This window comes from Centruroides vittatus, unplaced genomic scaffold, assembly GCF_030686945.1.
Source record: "Centruroides vittatus isolate TY-2023 unplaced genomic scaffold, ASM3068694v2 contig_1215, whole genome shotgun sequence".
Taxonomy (NCBI): Eukaryota; Metazoa; Arthropoda; class Arachnida; order Scorpiones; family Buthidae; genus Centruroides; species Centruroides vittatus.
The window spans coordinates 636,139-657,781 of NW_027120777.1; the positions used below are offsets into that span (position 1 = coordinate 636,139).

The following is a 21,643-nucleotide window of genomic DNA, read 5'->3' on the forward strand; positions in this document are numbered from 1 at the left end:
GCGACCGGATGGGGAACGGGGCCCGACATATCCAGACGGACTACCCCCAAAAAATTCCTGGGGATTTATTAACCCGTTCGGACCGAACCTGGGTTCTTCAAAGCGGTAGGATGCCACCTTAACCACGCCATTCGGCTGATCGGGTATGCGGTCATTTCATTGAAGGACTCTTAAACTTTTATTTAAAATATATTAATCTATTTATATTTTAACTTTTTATATACCTTAATTTAATATTATCATTTAATGAGCAGTATTTATCTTACATTAAAATTTAATATGAAAAAAATTGATTAATTTAAAATTTTAAAAATAAAATTGTATGCTCGTGTCGCCTCGATCGCTGGCCATGTGGACCAAAGAGATTCTCAAAAAATGCTGAAAATATTTCATTTATCTATTTAGGAAAAATAGAATAATTTAAAACGAAATTTTTACCGAAAAAATAGTATAGTATGGATTCCTACCAATTAAAATGGCCCAAGATTATATTATTTGGCGATTCCTTAACACAGGTAGGGAGTAACGCATTCAAATATTGCCATTCCTAATAACAATCCGATCGGTTTTAATTTTTCAAAACGTGTAGACACGAAAACAAAATATAAAGTCGAATAACGCTAAATATCATGCAATATATACAAATAGAATTCGATCGAAGAAATTCATTCAATTGTAAATTTAAGCATATTTAAATATTAATTAATGGAAATAAATTTAAAAAATAAATAAATAAATAAATTTAGATAAGTTATGAAAAATATGCAAACGTGTCATTTACATAACTTTTAAAATTGATCAAAGAAATAAATTTACATAAAACATTAAGCTTATGTTAACACATCATACAAAGGGGGTGTGTCTTGAATAAAATTTTAAAAGATGATAATATTTTATTTGTTTAAAAATTAAAAACTAAGTTGTGTATAAAAAATTATTAATTTCTCATATAAATTTTTTATTTTATACTTTTCAGATTGATACATTTTCTTTTAAATGTATTATTTCAAATAATGAAATACAGTAATTACAAAATAAAAAAGTTGAGATTTTATTAACAGTTTTAATAGAAATAATAGAAATGAAAGTTACAGATTGAAGATTAAATAAAAAGTTAAGATTATATTGAAGATTAAGATAATATAAAGTTACAATTTAATGGTTTATTTGCCATTAAAGATACATTTAAATTCATCCAAATTTGGTAGGATCTTTGTAAAGGTTGACATCATTTATAAACTTCATTACAGTGATTTTAAATCATTGGTATGTACTGTACAATTTGAAATTATCATTTTTATTGTTTTTTTAAAATAGTGATTTTCAAATTGTACTCATCATTATTTAAAATAAATGAAGTCTATAAATGATGTGAATCATTATAAAGATTTATTTCTAAAGTAATGATAAATAAGATTTTGCATTCTCATTGTAATTTTATATATATATATTATTGTATTCTATGCCTGCATTAAATCCATTTACAATGATAGAAATCTTGAATAGTCAGTTGATATAACAGTAAATTGGCTGACTCAGTCTCCAGATCTAATCTTATTGATGGAGCCTTGTGAAAATAAATTCTTTGTACTAAAAATTATATTGCTGAAAGATTTGAATCAAATCAAATGTAGATAATGACCACCAAAATTAATCATTACTTGTTACATGAATTTATTATAATTTCAGTTTGTGCACAGTATGTATGAATTTTCTTAAGATCTGGAAAAAATTTTATTGAGTTATTTTCTATAATAATTAGAAGGATATGGTTTTATGCATTCAATATTTTTAGAAATTAGTTTTGTAATTGTTTACTTTAATTTTGTATATATAATATGTAATAAGCATAAATAAGATGAATACTTATGTAAATATGATAGTACATTGTTTGTTAAACTAATATTATAATTATGATCTAATCTATAAATGTATTAGATGTTATTTATGTGTGGAAAATGTATTTCAATTTTAGTTCATGAAATTCACGGCATTGAAATACGTTTTTAAGTTTGGAATGTAAATATTTTCTGTTTTGTTTTAAACATTTAAAAAACTTCAAGTTTTCTTGTTTAAAAATTAACTTTATGTATAATACATGATATAGTGAATGAATTTTCATCTTGTGCAGTTGTTGTAAATGATAAGAAAAGCAATTTGTAGAAAGACTTTGCTAAATGATATTGAGTAAACGGTACAAATATTGTCCACTAAAGGAAATTTTTATTTAAAAAATTCTATGACATAAAGAATAAATTGAGTAACATTATACTTACTGATGAATTTGTTTTTTTTTTTATAGCCTTTCTATTGCCAACATCTAGAAATTACAAATGGCAATTATTTAATTCAAAATGTGCTTTGTTTTATGAAACTGCAAAATTGTATAGTTATTGGCCATATGCAATGACACAAAAATCCTCAAGACTTTTTGCTACTTACTGACAACAGAAACTTGTACTGATATTGCCATGAAATATTCCCAGAATAGCTTTTATAGAACTCTAATTAAAGAGGTTTAAATTTGAAATGGTCAATTACTATCTTGTGGCTAGTAACTGCACTATATAATTTATTTGAGTTATGCTCTACAACAGGGGTGGCGAACCTATGGCACGTGTGCCCAAAGTGGCATGTAAGAGAAATCATCTGGCATGTAATGTATCATGTGATTTCTGTCCTTTTCAATCATCCTTTCTGTTTATCACTTGGTCATCCTTTTTTCAATCAGATTTTTTACATTTATTCGAATTAAAGCGTATTTGTTTAATTTCTTTAAATATCATTATTCGAAGTCTAAGACTTTGGCATGCATTAACATCTTTAAAGCTAAGTATGCTTACAATATGGCACGCGGACTCAAAAAGGTTTGCCATCCCTGCTCTACAACAAAAATTTGTACATACATTGTAATAACATCTTGATATATTCCTGTAAACATCATTTTGCTCAAAACATGGAATCAATAAATTTACAAGCACCCTGCACTTGCAACTATTGCTTAGCCAAATGCAAATTTTTGCTTCTTTGTGTGCCTTGCAGTTGCTAATATGCAAATGAGGGGCAGTGTGAAATCTATTGTTACCAAATGATCTGCCTGACTTTCATCAGTGTTTCTTAACCTGCAGTTTGCAGATCACAGGTAGTCCATTATGTTGGGACAGGTGGTCCACAGGCAGACTTAATAAAGATTAAAACTTCGTTTAATGATGATTCACTTTTAATAGTTTACTTCCAATTTAATTAATTATGCTTCCATATGTATTCAAAATATGTTTTTAGATTTATTATGTTATAGTTATAAATGGCACAGTATGTCCCAAATGTTGGTAATACCCACATAAGTTTAAAAAATTAGGCCTACATAACTTAGTAGTCTGTAGAATTTTTTCAGAAATTTTACTGGTCTTTGGGCTTAAAAAGATTAAGAAATGCAGGACTATATCATTTGGTATTACTAATGTATCAGATTATGTATGTTGTTATATATAAAATCTAGTGCTGTCTCTGCATTGTTCAGAATAGAGAGTTGGGGTCAGTCAGAATTGGAAGCAAGGAGTTGGAGTCAGTCAGAATTGGAAGCAAATTTGTTGCTAGAGGAGTCTATAAAAAAAGACTGACTCAACTCTTGTTTTTGTATTATGTACTCTAAATTAAGCTCCTGATTAAATTCCTGTATTGTGTTGTAGGAGTCTCCTGTAATGTAAGATCTTATTTTATGATGATTCTCTTACTTTATGATCTTTCTTTGGATATTACTAATTACTGTTGATTTTTCTTTTCAGAAATTTTTATTTAAATACACTGTGGTAGCTAATTCTAACTTTTTATTGTCAAAAGATCCATGCAAAATTGCTAAGACTTTGGTTAAATGTAGTATTTTTGAATACAGTAAGACCCCATTTAATGCGGGGATGCGTTCCTAGACGACAAAGCGCTAAGCGGAGCAGCGTTAAACGAGGTCATTTTAACATGGAGTAAATAGGAAAAGGAGAACACGTGACCAAAAATAAGCAAATTTTACTTTAATTTTAAGTTATTTTTATATTAATATGTATAATAATATATGTTAAGTAACATACAAACATATGCACACAGAAATGTAAAGTTCATTTTTGTGATGAATGTTTTGGCTTTTCTGAAATTCTTGTTTTTTTGCAATAAAGGCATGTAGTTTCATTTGTTGCTTATTTTTTCTTTTCTTAAGCAAATGTTGGTAACAGAAGATTGCATCCAAAATGCCTCGTTTCGCTTTTGCACTCCTTTCAAAATCTGGATCATTTGCTACAATTTCATCAATGATTTCAGTTATTGTTACCAAACTTTTACTAAGGAAATTTGTAGCAAGTTCTTTGGGTATTTCGTTTTCAGAATCACTATTTTCCAGTTCTACATGAATTCCTTGTTCTGTCAGTTCTTGAAGGTCAGGCTCTCACCAGAAACTTGCAGTAACTCCTCAATATCCTGCTCATCTACATCTCCTAGTCGCTGTATCATTAGTTTGACCAAAGAATCAACCTAACAATACAGCAATAGGCTCTTCTCATTGAGAATTCTTGGATACTTTCAGCCATAACTTCTTCCACACTTCATGCATTTATCAGTTAATTCTTTCCAAACGGAGCCAATATTGCCTATGGCATCCGTGATGTTATATTTTTTCCAAAATTGCACAAAACAAACATAGATTTAAGGAAAGTACGGCGCTATGACGAATTGCCAGCTTTTGCTGATCGGTTTGTGTTTTGGAATAATCATATTATATAGGAATCAAGGAAATGCCACGTTAATTTGAATCAGTGTAAATCTTGAGCATTTTTTAGGCTTTGAGCAGACTGTGTTATATTGAATCAGCGTTAAGCGAGGCAGCATTAAGCGGGGTCTTACTCAGATGGAAAATATTTTGTGTCAATATGTGATTAGAGATGATAATAGTTGTGATAATGAGAAACTTTGGAGGGAAAGAAAAAACTCAATTTCAATAAGACTGCCTGATGATTCATATAAAAAATGCTTAAAAAGTAGCCTGATGATTCACTTGGTAGTGATGAAATTTTGGGTTAATAAAATCAAAGTACAGTACATATATTTTAAATTATTTTTTAGAAGCAGGTGTCTGAATCTGACTTTCTAAAATTCTATGTCGGAGTTGGGTTTGGTCTACTGATTGCAAACCTCTAGTTCGGAACTTGAAACAATGGCAAGAAAGAGGTTAGGACTACTGGTCTGTTAGCATATCCTTCAGGAATAATGCAACGGAGTGACTATGTGGTTGATTTCTTGGGAATTATGTTTAAACATGTCTAGTGTTAGATGTTTTTCACACACTACAAAGAAATTGGTTCTATCACATCTAAACACAGTAATGGTAGCCATTGTTAATGACTACTTCCAAAAAAGATCAAATTTTGCATTCTTTGTTATGAAAATCTGATGTGGTATGTTCATGAAAGCAGCAGAATTGTGGAGCAAGTGCATAGACTGTCCTGCATCTCATCAAATTGCTAGCAAAAGGCTACAAGATGTTTAGCTATGGCTCATACAAATGTAAGCAGAAGTTCTTGTTAACATCAATTCAGCATAGGTAACAGTTTGCACAGGCCAGAACTATCCATCCTAGACAGAAATTCAATGTCATAGGGTAATTTGGTGTAACACATTGCTCTTCTTAGTCCTGTAAGGAAATGTTGAGCAGAGAGTCATCAGATGGTCCAGTGAAGAACTTGTTCAAAACTGTATGAAGCAAGAAGTCAAGTTTCTAGCCACAGTGTAAATGTGGGGATGTTTTAGGTATTCTGGCATTGGTGATTTGATTTCATATGATGGAAATGCATAACACTACCAGGCAATTTTATACCAGCATTTTCTTCTTTTATGACCCACCTATGATCACAGGGACATGTAATCTTCCAATAAGATCTGATAAGCATGTACTGTACTCCACTGGTTGGCTTGTTTAGCAAAACCAACCAGTGAAGTATATGGCTTGAAAGGCATCGGGTTCAAGTCCTGACATGAGTCCCAAATTTATGTGACCTGAATCTAATTGAAGAACTGTGATGTGTCTTCAAGAAAGAAGTGCAAAAACAGAAGCTCTGAACAAAAAGTAAGCTAAAGATGGTACTTCAAGAAATGTGGGTCAACATTTCACAAGACCTTTATCATGCCTATGTTATATTGATGCCTAGATAATTTGTTGATGTGTATACTTCAAAAGAAGAATCTGTGAAATGGTGATTATATATGAGTGCAGGGTGTATATAAATTTATTGCTTCTGCATTTTGAGCAGAATGATGTTTTTCCTTATGTTGAGAACTTGAGATGTCTGTTACAGTATATATACTGATTTTTGTTGTAGATCATAGCTCAAATGAAGTACAGTAGAGAGTCGTTAATCGGAACCCCGGTAATCGGAATGATTTTCAATCGGACTGTGTCGAGCTGAATCGAACGTTTTTGATACTAGATTTACTTCTAAAGTATAATTTTCATGTTTTTATATTTTTCAATATATTTATTTTGTTTGTACAAAATGAAGAAATAATTTTTAACGATACAATAGCCTCGATTATTATTATAAAAATTTTCGTTAGGCTTAAAATTGACGAAAATTCAACACGAAGTGACACAACGGAGAAAAATTTGAACATCGGACAGGTTAATATATTTTTTCGTACATAATCAGTTATTCGAACAACCCCAGTCCCCAATTGATTCGAATAAATGATGTTCTACTGTATTTGATATTTCTAAAAAATTTTAAGTATAGATAGTCTGTTCTTTCAGATTTAATACATTTCTAAATATTCAATTTTCAAACATTCAACTTTTGCATACATTTTTAGGAATGTGTTACATCTGAAAGATTGGACTGCCTATACTTAAAATTTGTTTAGAAATATCAAGTATTGAATAAATTGTGTTTGTAAGTTTAAAATGTAGAACATTCCTGGAAGAATTAAAACATTGTATTGAAATTAATACTGGTTTCCAAAACATTAATTTGTATTTATTCCTTTATATAAATCAAATAATGAAATATATTTATTAAATTTGTTTAGTCACTGTATATATGTTTAATAGGTGGTTGTCTCTTTAATCCGAAAACATTCGGTAGACTAACTTACAGCTGAACAGGTTTAAAACTTTTTTATTGGTTCTTCATCAAATGCATTTCGGACCAGTTTTATGAGTCCTGGTCCCTCATCAGTGCTACAGGAAATCAAAGGTTTTTTATTAACATGGGTGACGCGAGTACGTACATAATAAGATTTACAAAAATTCTTTAAAAAAGTTTTAACTAAATACATTTTTTATACCTTTTTCGTATACTCTTTATTAACAATACATTGCTTACTGGTATCTGTTTTCATATTCGTTTTTTAATTCCTATTATCCCTTGTATTTACAGTAGTACTGTAATTATAAAGTTTTCTTATATAAACTACTGTAAATACAAGGGATAATAAGAATTAAAAAACGAATATGAAAACAGATACCAGTAAGCAATGTATTATTAATAAAGAGTATACGAAAAAGGTATAAAAAATGTATTTAGTTAAAATGTTTTTTAAAGAATTTTTGTAAATCTTATTATGTACGTACTCGCGTCACCCATGTTAATAAAAAACCTTTGATTTCCTGTAGCACTGATGAGGGACCAGGACTCATAAAACTGGTCCAAAATGCATTTGATGAAGAACCAATAAAAAAGTTTTAAACCTGTTCAGCTGTAAGTTAGTCTACCGAATGTTTTCGGATTAAAGAGACAACCACCTATTAGAAATATATTTAAATATTATATGTAACATTATTGTCACATTTTTCAAATTTTGATTGATGATTGATTATAAAACTTTACATCTTTCATTGAAAGTAGACTATTTTATACTTTAATATGTAGTTTTAAAATAAATTTTTTATATATCACTCATAAAACCAACACCAGCAAATAACAAGAAAAAAGGAAAATTTACGAACATTTTCGTCTATGTGAAATAGACATCCTAAGGTATATATGATATCGAACAAACGGCTAACGAAAATAGAATGTTTTTTAAAAGTTTGGACTGATTTGTAAATACCTGAGGATGTCTATTTCACATAGACAAAAATGTTTGTAAATTTTCTTTTTTTCTTGTTATTTTCTGGTGTTGGTTTTATGAGTGATATATTTATATAAACAGTTGTTGAGATGTATTAAATTTTTTATAATAAAAATTTCATTTGAATATGGTTTATTCTATTGAAAACTTTCTGAATTTCCATTATGTTTATCCATAGAAACTCATAATGAGTGTTAATAGTAGCTATGGAAATTTATATCAAAAAGCAATCAACAGAGGAAAGTAGCATATTTAAACTATGATTGCAATTTGTAAGGATAATATGTGTAGTATAAAGAAAAAACCAAGAAGAATAACCCAAAAATGCAATTTACCACATAAGATGTTATATTGAACTTGACTTATTTTACATCATAATCTCACTAATATTGTTAATGAGCCCTATTGCAAGAACTTATCATTTACAATTATGGGACAATAACTTGCCATTCCATAACTGTGGGGAAAAAGATCTGAAAAACAACATGATCAGTTACTTCTTATTGAATGGAATCCCAATATTCTGTAGGGCCACATAAAAACTTAATAGTTTTACAGCTTTCCAGCATAGAATGGATGAGTTTCTTCAAATATATTATGCCATATTTGTAATATCAAACTTTTTCTGCAATACATTCCTGCAGTTACTATTTATTTTCAGACTTGTTTTTCTTCTTTCAGTTCTTTTCTACAACCTTTGTGATTGTAATATATCAACAGTTCTCAGTAGGATTGAGATCAAGGCTGTTATCTGGTCAGTTTAGGCATTTCTGGGCCTCGTGTAAGAACATCTTACTTAAACAATAGTTTGTCAGTTTAGGTGACAACAATACTAACAAACCATAGAGAAAGAAATGTTATACTTCACTTTCCATCTTGGTATGGGGAAATGACACACAGTTGTTCTGGAAGATGCAGAATTTTGTATTATGAATGTGTTTCTTGATTATAGGAATTACTTTGGCAGATAAAATATTCCTGTAGCACTCTGCATTCACAAATCCATTTATAAAGTTTAGTCTGTTGACATCTTTACTGAATATTCAGTTCCATATCATTTTACACAGCAGAAACTTTTCTGTTTCCATCAAGCAGTATTATAGGCCAAAAATGGCCAAACTTGGCTCTTCTAGACCCTTACAGCTGCTCCTGTATATTTACAATAGACTCTCCCTTCTCTGGACTGATGAAAGGCAACCAAAAATTTTTGAAAATATTGTACACTGCTCTGAATTATACCTTTCCATACTACAATGTGAACATTTTAAAATGTTTTTATTAAGGTTGCTTTGAAGTTCTTAGAAGAGCACAATGCACCAACCACTGCTGACTTGATGATAATGAAATATTGGTGTGATACAGCAGCTTATCAGCAAATCAAGAACTAAACAAACTTTAACACAATACTCTCAAAATGAATTGTAATTGTCAAAAATAAGTGTCAAAGTCAAAATAAACAATTTTTATACATACAGTAGGCATGTATTTTAAAATTATCACACTCCCTAATACAGATTTTTATATCTTCTAGATCAGGGGTGGCCAACTTTTGTGTACATAAGATCTACTTTTTATCGTAAAAATGTGTCGCGATCGACTTGTTGTCGTAGGCATAGTCTAAGTGGCGAAAGGGGTGTGAAATACGTACTATGTTTATACACTGTGCTTCAGTACGAGGTGAACTCCTGCAAGCAATGGGTAGATAAGGAAAATATATGTTCAAAACTATTTTTTATTTTTTAAATCACTTATTAAGTTTTCAAGATATAGGCTTATAAAGAAAATAAATTTCCAGACCCAACTTTTGATATTTGCAGTTACGAGTTCATTCCGTACAGGCGGCACCTAAAAAATCGATTTTTCGACACTTTCAAGATAGATTTTTATTTACTTAAAATATAATTTAATTTTTTTTATCAATTACAATGTATAAATTGTGGTACTATTTGTTTGTAAACTTGAAAAAGTTGTTATAAAACTGCACAGTACAGCTGATAATTTGATTATAAGATTTTACTTTTGCGATTTTTTTTTTGGGCGAGGAAAATTTATCATGGAAGAATGATATAAGACTTTTAGACTTATTTTTTGCTAATCTATCAATAGCTTGGGGGCTTGCTCTTTGTACTGAAACACCCTGTATATTTACCTACGTAAAAAACAACGTAATTATTTAGCGGGCCAAAATACTCACGTCCGGGGGAATTAAAACAACATGTGTAATTATTAACAATACAGTCAAACCTGTTTTTGTGCGGTCTTTTTTTGTGCGATTTGTTTTGTGCGATTTTTTTTGTGCGGTATATGAAAATTTCAATCAAATTGGAACATAATTGACTCCTGTAAAATTTTTAAAAATTCTATTGGTTGTTTTCTTTGACATCAGCAGGTTTTTTCATTTTTTATTCAGTAAAATTTTTTTCTCATACGTTTATTTCGATCCCCTCTTATTTTAATAGCATAAAAACCATAAATATTATGTTATATTTGAACAGATGCTGTAAGTTAGCTCTCCTCCAGCTTTAGACTGCAGGTGTGAAATTTCATGCCTTGTTAAATGAAATAACACTTTCTGCAGCTATATTTATCAATCATTATTTAACGATTATTTTTAACTTTTTAATGTTAGATTCATATTTAAGTGGAAATAATTAATTAATATAAAAATTAAAATTCTTAGAGGATTTTTTTCCCCATTAAGTGTTGCAGAAAAAGGCCCAAGGAGTTAAAAAAAGCAATTCCTAGTTATTTCGTACGGTTTCGAGTTATTTTCTACGTGAGACTTTTTTTTATGCGGTCCCTATTCACCGCATAAAAAAAATATTTTTTTAATTGTGTTGCGAAAACTATTTTTTATAGCCACTCGTGAAGTTTCGCGCGATTTTTTTTTATGCATTTTCTTTTATGCGGTCCCTATCCCCCGCACAAAAACAGGTTTGACTGTATTTATTAATTCAAATTAGCTACTGATAAAGACAGATTTAAAATTTATTTTATTACGTTACATTAATGGGAGGACTGAGTTTGCACGTCTCTTACCAAGGAAACATAATTAGGTGTATATCCTGACAAAGATGATAATAATGATTCTTCAGTATGGGAATCAGTCCGGACAGAATGTTTAATCTTCGTTAACTTTAAGTATGAAAATGCCAATTCACACAGGTACGTAGTTCCGAAACAGGAATAAATATATTTGCTACATTTGGTGATACTGGGATATTTTTCTCAATTGACGTATTTCCAAAAATCCAAAAATATAGAGGTCTGTTGCCAAAAACGCTCACTTATCAAGTAAATAGATAGGAAAGAAAAGCCATAATTTAATTTAAAACATAAAGAACAGGTACTTACATTTTAAACAAATGAAAAATTGAAACTCAACGTTGTCACCGTGGATAAACAATAATGATTAATAATAATAATATTCCAACTCACATCAATCAAACGTACTGGATGAATGTACTTCTTCTGATATAGCCTTAATCCTTCCAGTTAATTTCTTTTACGTTTGTTCTAACGTTTTCGGCCCACCCTGGGCCATCTTCAGGAATATAATGAATGCACGTGTAGAATTAGAACGTATACATCGAATGCCTTTTGATTCAAATTACTGTGAAACGGTTAAATTTGTTGAAGGAACATTCTCTCGTGCTATGACGATAATAATAATAATGTTAATACTAAAGAAAAGAAGCTACCGCATGACAGTATCAAATATTCAAGCTAAATGGCTGTGTTTTCTATGAGTCCAGTCATAACTGCATGCATATTGTTGCTTTTGCGCGTTACGTTCACGCGTTGCGTTCAGTTACAAGTGTAACACATTAAGTCAAGACATCGCGAGCGATCGACCAAAATTTGCATCGCGATCGACTTGTTGGCCACCCCTGTTCTAGATCACTCCCATCCACATTAGTTCAGATTTGGGAGAATCTACTGGATATAATTATTTCTTTTAAACTTGGTACATACTACTAATATATATGTAATATTGTTTTTATTATTGTGTTTTGAATTTGTAGAATAATATAATACTGAAGATTTTTCTCGGACATCCTGTAATAGAACAGTATTTTATATATACAGTTGAACTTGGTTGTAACAAGCAGTAGCGGATCAGCAAGATTTCCTCATTATAACTTACTCATTATATCTGGAGAGCAGTGACATAACTAGGGGGAGAATGGACAGCTGCTTTGGGTGCAAACATGTAGGCACCTTGCAGGTGGAAAAATTTTGTAGTTATGTCACTAATGAATAGTGAAATTTATCTTTTAATTTTTAATTCTAAATAAATTGATAGATTCAAAAAACAAAAAAATTATATAATTACCGTATATCTCGGCAGATAAGACGAAATATAAATTTTCATCAAAGTTTTATAGTTTTAACATATATCTGTCCTATAAGACGACCCCCAAACTATCAACGGCCTATGAATTTAGTTTAGATCAGCGATCATCATCTGAATAACAACACTGTATAGCGTATATGGAATTATATCCTATTTGTAATTTTTCGAATGAACAAATTTTATTTTCTTTCACTGCCTTGCGATTGTTGCAAACATTCGCGCTGATTCGACATTCGGGTAATGACTTTGACTATTCACAAAAACGTTGTATGGGCTATTCTATTTTTTGCACATACCCTACTCTCTACTAGTAAATAATTACGGTTTGTCCATTTTTTTATAATGGTTTTAATTTATATAAATTTCAATCTAATTTTTTTTGTATCTGTCCTATAAGATGACCCTGGATTTTGGGGGCCTTTTTTTATGATTCAACTATCGTCTTATCTGCCGAGATATACGGTAAATTATACTGTATTTTTATTAATAGTTATATAAACTGCAATATAATTAATATCAAACAATTAAATTATTTTTTTCATAATTAAAGATAATACTAATTAACAATATGCCTGATTCCAGTTAGTCTTTTTTCTACAAATCTTAAAATTGACAATTGCTTTATTTTTCCATAATGTCAATAATGTCGAAGAAGAAAAACAAAACTGTACACACTTTGACATTTTTAGTACCATGTTATAACTCACAAATAATTTTTACTTCATAAATGGAGACATTTTCTCTTCTTCATAGACATATTTCTCATGAAATAGTTCATTTCTAAAGGGTTCTACAGTATGTGATAGTTTTACAATTGTGATGGTTAGGTAAACTAGCAGAGCAGGGCCAGAAGCTCTAGTCAACAAAGAGAAGGACAGTCACCAAAAAAGAAAGTTAAGTGATAAATAGGCCTGTAATCCATGCAGATTATAAAACTAAATAACCTTTTTAGTTTTATCTCTTCCAAGAATTCAGTATCAGATTTTTTACTACTTGAATAATTAATGTTTGCATAGCTATCAAAAACTTGCTTGGTACATCCATGAATCATGCTCATTATAACTGTGAGAAAATGTATGGAATTATGGAAATATTTATAAATTAAAATTGTTATGGTTTTTTGTTCATTATAACCATGAACTCGTTATATCATGTTCATTATAACTGAGTTTGACTGTATATATAAGATATTATTTTAATAGAGGATACAGCTCTTGTATATTGCTGATAGGCAATATCTAGTTCCTGTCATGGTTTAGCACTTCTGTTATAGGCCTTGCCTTTTCTACACCCAACATTGAGTTTTCTTTCAGATCAGTGTGAGTTAAATTTGGATTTATTTGAAAACAACAGAATTCCAAATTTTAATGTTTCAATCCAAATGCTGTTTAGTCCATATAATTTACTGTCTGTGCAGTGCATTTTACTCGTTTGTAATAGCTTCTTAAGTGGACAGCTGGCTTTTGAATTCAAGACATTGCACAGTTTGTGTATTTGCTTTTATGCCTGTCAGCTCTTTCCACTTTAAGTTTGAAAGAACTAACAAAACATTATCATAAGCTGAGACTCTTTATCAACCTATCCTGCACAATATACTCACGTGTTTATCTCCTCATCCAGCATTTCTTTCAATGTTTGTGCCACTTTTGTAACAAACACACAGTTGTTGATTGATGACAATGCACTATCTATGCTATTTTACAAAAGGATAAATCTTCAGCATTTAAATCAACCATTACAAAGTTTTTTAAAACTTTTTATGTTAATTATAAAAGCACACCACCTTTGCACACCTTTACACAATGTTGCAATCATTGTATACAAAGCAATGTATGTACTAAAACATTCCATGTAGCAGTGTATGTTCTAAAACATTAATAGCAATGTATAAAATAAAACAATGATTTAGAATTTCCAATGTTATTAAACATTAGGATTTCTCAAACGGGATTCCGGTTGTTTTTTTTAACCCAGGAAATATCCCGGGAAATCCCGCAAATTTCTTAGAAATTCACTTTTTTCTTATTTTGTGTTGAATTTCAGGAAATTTTGCAAATAGAAGGTATAATTAACTCATAAACTGTCAGAATACATTTGTATTTATTAATTTTAAACCTACTTATTAGTTTTTTTAATTTTTGCTTGTTATGGCACGTCACAAATGGTCAATAATCAATACGTAGCTTATTTGTGGCAGGACTCTCAAAATTCTTTACCAGTAATATCTGGAATAATTGTGTTTACGCTGTCTTAATTTTTAACCATGCCCAGTAGCTTCAATGACTGCGTAACGCCAAGTTGTGCAAATTGGGCAAGGATACAAACGAGTACGAAGTCAGCAAGTATGAAGTTTTTCTTCATAATCTGATTATTAAAGACAAATGAACTGCTGAATTATTGGGCTATGATGTTTCTATTAAAGTAGTCAAGGTAGACAAATCAAGAATACTACAGAACAAAAGAAGTACTACAATCTCAAAAACGAACTAGAAATCTTTCGGGATACAGGTGAAAAACACACAATATTTGTCTTCTCTTAAATGCATTAAACACGATTCCAATCACATCAATTGAATCGGAAAAGGCATTCTCGGTAGCAAGACTTTTCATTACTAAAATAAGAATTAGATTGACTGATCGGAGTATTGACCATCTTTGCTTTTTAAAATCTTATAAAAATTTACAATATTTTGTATTATATTTTATTTAAAAAATCAAAAATTACCTTCTAAGTTAGAAGTTTGATCTAAATTCATTTTTCTTTAAATTTTCAATTCAATTCAAAGTCATTTTTTGTTGTTGTATGCAGTTTCCAGCAAACTTTAATAAATTTTTTCTATTTGTGAAAATTTTTACATAATTCAAAGGTAATTTTTAATATATATCTTACACAGCATTATTAATATGATTTTGGAGGTTGCAGAACGTATTAAATTACTTTAAAAAACGAAAAATAATTATATCATTTGATTTCATGATATTTTGTATATCTTAAAAATAATTAATTTTGTCCCGGGATTTCCCGGGTTCCCGGGAAACAGTTCACTTTTATCCCGGAATCCCGGGACAAGCAAAAGACCAGGAAATGAGAAACCCTATTAAACATCTTAATTAACTGCTTAACTGAAACTTTAATCTATAGATATAAACTATCATTTATATCTATACTAATCTTAGGGTTGTAGATCATGTTTTATATAATATTGTAAAAAGAGAGATAATAAAAAATAGTAGATTTTTAATAGTACTATGTGTCAGTTAAAAAGGTTGTAAATTAAAATCAGCTGAAGAGAACATCAATGTTTTTTTGTTGTCAAATTGTATATTTGAGTTTTAATTGTGAATTTTTAATTGTTGAATAAACATAGCATATGATAAGTCTGTTGTTGGTTGTGTTTGAATGAAATGTTTAATTTCCTAATTAGAGTTTACATTATTTATTTAATGATATTTTCAATTTTCCTAGTGCTTTCAGGTTCCTATGACCTGTTTTCTGGGATCTCTACATAAAAAATTCTTTATACCAGTATTTCAATTTAAAATTGTTCTTCTTCTGTTCATCATTCTAAATTACCATTACTTTCTTCTATAAAATGCTAATAATGTGGACTTTGTATTTTATATGTATTTTTTATAAGAAAATTAAAATATCTGTATAAAATTTTGTAGAATTTACACATTTAAGACATTGAGTGAGTTTTTTTTAATATAAAAGCCTATTTAAATTTTTTTTTTTAAGTATTTATTTGCTAAATTATCCTATTCATTTAAATTATATACATTTAAGCATTTTCAAACATATATCATAGTTCGTTTTATATTTATTGACACATTTAAACATTCAAGTACCTTTTGTGTTAAATTTTAATTATGGATTTACATTTCAAGAGAATTTATAAAATTTGTATTTCTTAGGAAATCTGTGAAATAGTTTGGATATTGATAATGAATTTTTTTTTGTTTCTTTGTTTTTAAATACTTTTGGGTTTTATTATGTATTTGTTGAATTAATTTAAATCAAGTGGATTACCTTAGTTCTGTGTTTTATTCCTAATTATTTGAAGATACCAATGAATCTTCTTAAAACCTTATAAGCGGTGAGGGCATGCTCAAAGTTTGTAAGCAAACGTTTTCAGATCCCTCTCTGGGTCCATCCTCAAGCTATGTTCTTTTTAACGAGCAGTTATAACGAAGAACAGCTGCATTCTGGAAGAAAATTTAATGTGTGCCAACCAAATTCAAAAAAATTATGTAATCGTTTAAAAATTTTTGAATTTGGTTGGCCTGCGTTTGGTTTGGTTGGTTCATGTTAGATTCGGAATTCGATAATTCAAATTTTCTTCTGGAATGCAGCTGGTGTTTGTTATAACCGCTCGTTAAAAAGAACATAGCTTGAGGATGGACCCAGAGAGGGATCTGAAAACGTTTGCTTACAAACTTTGAGCATGCCCTCGCCGGTTATAATTTTTTAAGAAGATTCATTGGTATTACCCTGTTGTATGTAGATTGTTTGTTATTTGAAGATAATGAAATTAAAACAATTTACTGTATTATTTCTTTAACTAGGGTAGATGTACCAGTTTTGGCCAGGTAGTACCAGTTCTGGCCAGGAAACAAATTTAACTTAAAAATATAATCACAAATGAAACAAACTTTTATTGTTAACTGTTCAAGCAGTTAACAATAAAAGTTTGTTTCATTGGACAGATTTGAATATGTGGTGATTATATTTTTAAGTTAAATTTGTTTTTTGGCCAGAACTGGTACACTGGCCAAAACTGGTACATCTACCTTATGTATTTTAATAATTTTAAATAGTTTTAACTTCATTAACCAGAAATAATTAGGACTAAAACAAAAAAAAACTCAAGATTATCTATTTTCAGTTCCTACTACAATATATGGAGCTCTCCCATAAGATGTCTTTTGTGGTTTTATCAAATCTTATTCTATTTTTAGTGAAAGACATTTGACCATGAATTCATAATAATTTTTAATTATTTTTTCATTTCATCTTACGTTTTAATATATAATATATATATGTTACAGTAAAAACTAGTTTCAACTAAAAACTAGTTTTTACTGGACGTCATTGTTATAACTAGAATTTACTGCTAGTCAAAAATGAATTTGAGTTAAAACTAGTTTTAACTAGACAAAACGGGTTTTAACAAAATGGCTTAGTAAAAACTTTTGACCAAGGTCATTCAGCTAACACGTTCCTATAGTGTATGATGAATTTCGTATCGCTTTAACCCTTTTCCCCGACATCTTGTTTACATTTATTTTGCAATCCTTCCTAAGGCAATGTAGGTCAGTCAGGCAATATTATTTTAAAACTTTGCCAAAAATCAAATTATCATTATATCTACATGAAAAAAATCACTTACATTTATTAATATCTTTAGTTTTAAATACGATGTTTTTCAATACATTTTATTAGAAAAATTTATAAGAAAAAATATAATATATACAAGAACTGACACATAAACTTGATAATTTGTAACATTTTGTGAAAATTAACATTGTCTAGTTACATAGTTGTTTGCGGCACTGAGCCAGAAAGACGTAGAATATTGTTTTGTACAGTTCGATATAACACTTAATCATGTATGTTTATTCGTTGTGAAATTATCGCACATGATATCAAACATTTGTTTGAAATCAAAATTTTATACTGCTATCAACTAATATAATGAATTATTATACTTTATTTACTTCATATCGAACGAGATTATATCTGTTGCTAATAAATTTTACAAAAATCGATATTTACCAAAGTAACGATGAATCGGTACCCTCGAAGTTTTGCTTAAAAAGCCAGGGTACCGATCGATCGGTGCCTTCGAGGACAAAGGGTTAATTAATGTTAATAACACAGATGTGTGACCAATATTTTCAATAAATATCGTATTAAATAATACAAATGTTTTAATCCTAATTTAATCCATCACTTTATTTATTTCCCCCAAACATATTTATGTAGCTAAAATTAGTTTTAACTAATGTTAAAAGTTAAAACTAGTTTATTCTAAAATCAAAACACGTACTGTCCAACAGTAAATTCTAGTTTTAACTAGACAAAACGAATTTTAACAATGACATCCAGTAAAAACTAGTTTCAACTAGTTAAAATGTGTTTTTACTGTAACATATATATATAATTGTCCATTATCAGGCTTTAAAGATATGTGTCTGTGATAAATAACAATTTTTAATTGATGTATAAAAAATTCAGCAGAGAAATTTTAGAGCTCACTTGGCAAATTACACATAACATTTGTTATTGAATTGTAATGCTCCAAAAAAAAAATTACCTAATTGACTTAGTGATGTTATAGCAACTATAAAATATTATGCAAAAATACTAAATCATTCAATAAATGTTTAATACATTAAGACAGATATCTTTGAATAGCATATATATTTTTTAATGTCTTGATTTAAAGCATTGAAGATAAGTCAAATAGTCTACATGTTTTTGGAGATTTTTAATATAATTGCAGTTATTTATTGTGACGTTGTCATAATGCCAGGCTGCAATTTTTCATCACAATGCACTTAAGTTTAGTAGTGTCTTGCCCCTGTACATCATACTTTTCCAGTTAACAAGAGAATCATGACGATCATCTATCTAACTCCGTTCAGGAGAAAATTTTTGAATTGAAATAACTTGACTTCTGGCCCAAAGTAGAAGTTTGTATTTAGTTTTTTGGGGCCTCCTGTCCTTAAGCTTTCCATATCTGGTCTCGACTTTCATCTAACACTGTTCTTGAGATTAAGATAAATTCCCACTGTTCCGAGATAGCAGTGGGAATTTATAGATCTACAAGTTTTTTCAAACTGCAGCCCAATCTCCAGATATATAATGCACAAAAGAGTGCAAATTTATCATTAGGGTAGATGTAGATACATTTTATTACAATAAATGAACATTGGTAAAATTTACGAGGAAGTAGCTAACTATAATTAATTTTACCAGAATATCTAGAGGTGTCTCTATGGTAATAAGGATCTAACAATAGTATGTTACTATAAAAAAAAAGTGACTTATGATTTAATTTATATTAGAAAATGTAATGTGTAAGGAATATTTTACCCTTTTTCACACTATGTTTTTTTTCTTATCAATTATGTCTCTTGGATGTTGGCAATTTTTGTCAATGAATGACATATTTGCTGAGTTCTGAGTTAATATAAAAAGTTTTAAAGCCTTATATATCATATTTTTAGCCAGTTTTAATAAAATATTATATATTATTGTTCAATCTCATAAATCTTGGAAATTACAAGGTTAAAAAAAATCACTGAATTTGAGTTTCTTTGCTATTAACGAATGAAAGTTTTTGAACACTTGAACAAAATATGTGTTTGTTATTATTGAACTCTTTTTTTCAAAAACATTCAAACTTGCTATTACAAATTCAAAAAATGTATACATTCCTTGTTTTTATCACAATGTTAGTCAGAACACATTATAATACGTAGACATAAATACAGTGCACTATTAATTTTATTAATTAAAGCATAAGCTTTAGCAATTATTTTATTTCAAAATATACAGAGAGAACAAATAATGTTATTGAATAATTAATTCATATGCAAATACACAATTAAGTTATGTAAAACTGTTCAATGGAAACAATCTAATTAGTGATGTGCTTTATGTCCTTCAAAAACAATCTACTTTACATAAAGTGTTTAAAAAACTTTAAATAAAAAAAATAAAGATAAACTCAAAAATTTAAAAGCTTAAAATTTATATAATATACACTGGTGTTCAAAATTAAGAGAATTTGCACATTTTATTGATTTTAACAAAAAGTAATGAACCGAAAGTACAATTTATGCCACTGAATAAGAATGCAAACTTTTAGTGTTGAATATGTAAGCTTACATGTGTGTGTGGGCATAGCTTTGACAGTGGAGGGCATGAAAAGCACACGTGGCTTTGTCCGTGATTAGCTTGCTTGTATTCCTTGGTGACATTTGTTGTTTTTCTTGCAAGAGTTAATTGCCTATGAAATGAACTAAGTAAAATGAGTAGCCACAAATGTGTTGATGATGAGGTGAAGAATTGTGGGTAGCCATGAATGAGGTGAAGAATTGTGGGTAGCCATGAATGAGGTGAAGAATTGTGGGTAGCCATGAATGAGGTGAAGAATTGTGGGTAGATTGGAGACAGGGCAATCACAAGTGCAGGTTGCTACAGAGCTCAATGTAATGTTTAGTTGTCTGCAATTTGTGGAAAAAGTTTGAGGACACTGGATCCATATTGAGAAGGCCTGAGCAAGGTCAAACAAGAGCCATGATGGCCAATGATCATTATTTGGTACTTTCGGCGAGGTGCCACAGGACTGCTATAGCTTCACAGGTATTTCATGAGCTGCGTGCTGCCACTGGAACCCGAGTTTCAAGGGTTACAGTTTTCCAGAGGTTTCATAAGAGGGCTTTTTGCCAGAAGACTCGCTGTTTGTGTCTCACTTACCTCAGCACATAAGAGCACATTTGGCATGGTGGAGACATCAGCCTTGGACCAGACTTTAGTGAGGTACAGTTCTCTTCACAGATGAGTCATAATTGAGCCTGGACATGGATTCTTGATGCACCTTCATCTGGTGAGAATTTGGGACCCAATACCTTTCCTCCAACATCCGAGAAAGGGACAACTATGGCAGTGGAGGTGTCATGGTCTGGGCAGGCATCATGTTGGATGGGTGCATGCGTTTGATAGAGGCTCTCTGACTGCTGAGAGGTGATCTTACAGCCCTATGTTTGGCTTTTCAGGTGTGCAGTTGGTCCTCTGTTCATTTTTATGGATGGCAATGCTTGTCCCCATAGGGCTCACCTGGTTGATGATTATTTTGAAAGTGAGGACATTTGCCAGATGGATTGGCCAGTCAGATAGTCAGACCTAAACCCTATTGAATATGTCTGGGATGCTCTTGGGATGATAATTTCAGCTTGCAATCACCCTCTGAGAACCTTTTTATAAACCACCCAGAAATTGAAAACTGCATTGCTGCAGGAGTGGGACTGACTGCCATAGGACTTATCAGCTGCCTCATTTCCAGTATGACGTCACAATGTGAGATCTGTATGACTGTGAGATGTGACCGTACCCCATATTAGAGTCACTTTATGTTTGATATTGCAATGTAGGTTTCTGTGCTGTTGAGC

The 21,643-nt window shown here is 30.2% G+C and overlaps 1 protein-coding gene across 1 annotated transcript in view; it reads left to right on the forward strand.

Moving 5' to 3' along the window:
- Nucleotides 1-340: 340 nt before the first annotated feature.
- Nucleotides 341-21,643, forward strand: part of LOC136986774 (isoamyl acetate-hydrolyzing esterase 1 homolog) — a 39,744-nt gene continuing 18,441 nt past the window's right edge. The window contains exon 1 of the mRNA XM_067284382.1: nucleotides 341-515. Within this exon, the coding sequence (XP_067140483.1) occupies nucleotides 456-515 (60 nt within the window). The 5' untranslated portion in view covers nucleotides 341-455. The remainder of the gene's footprint in view (nucleotides 516-21,643) is intronic.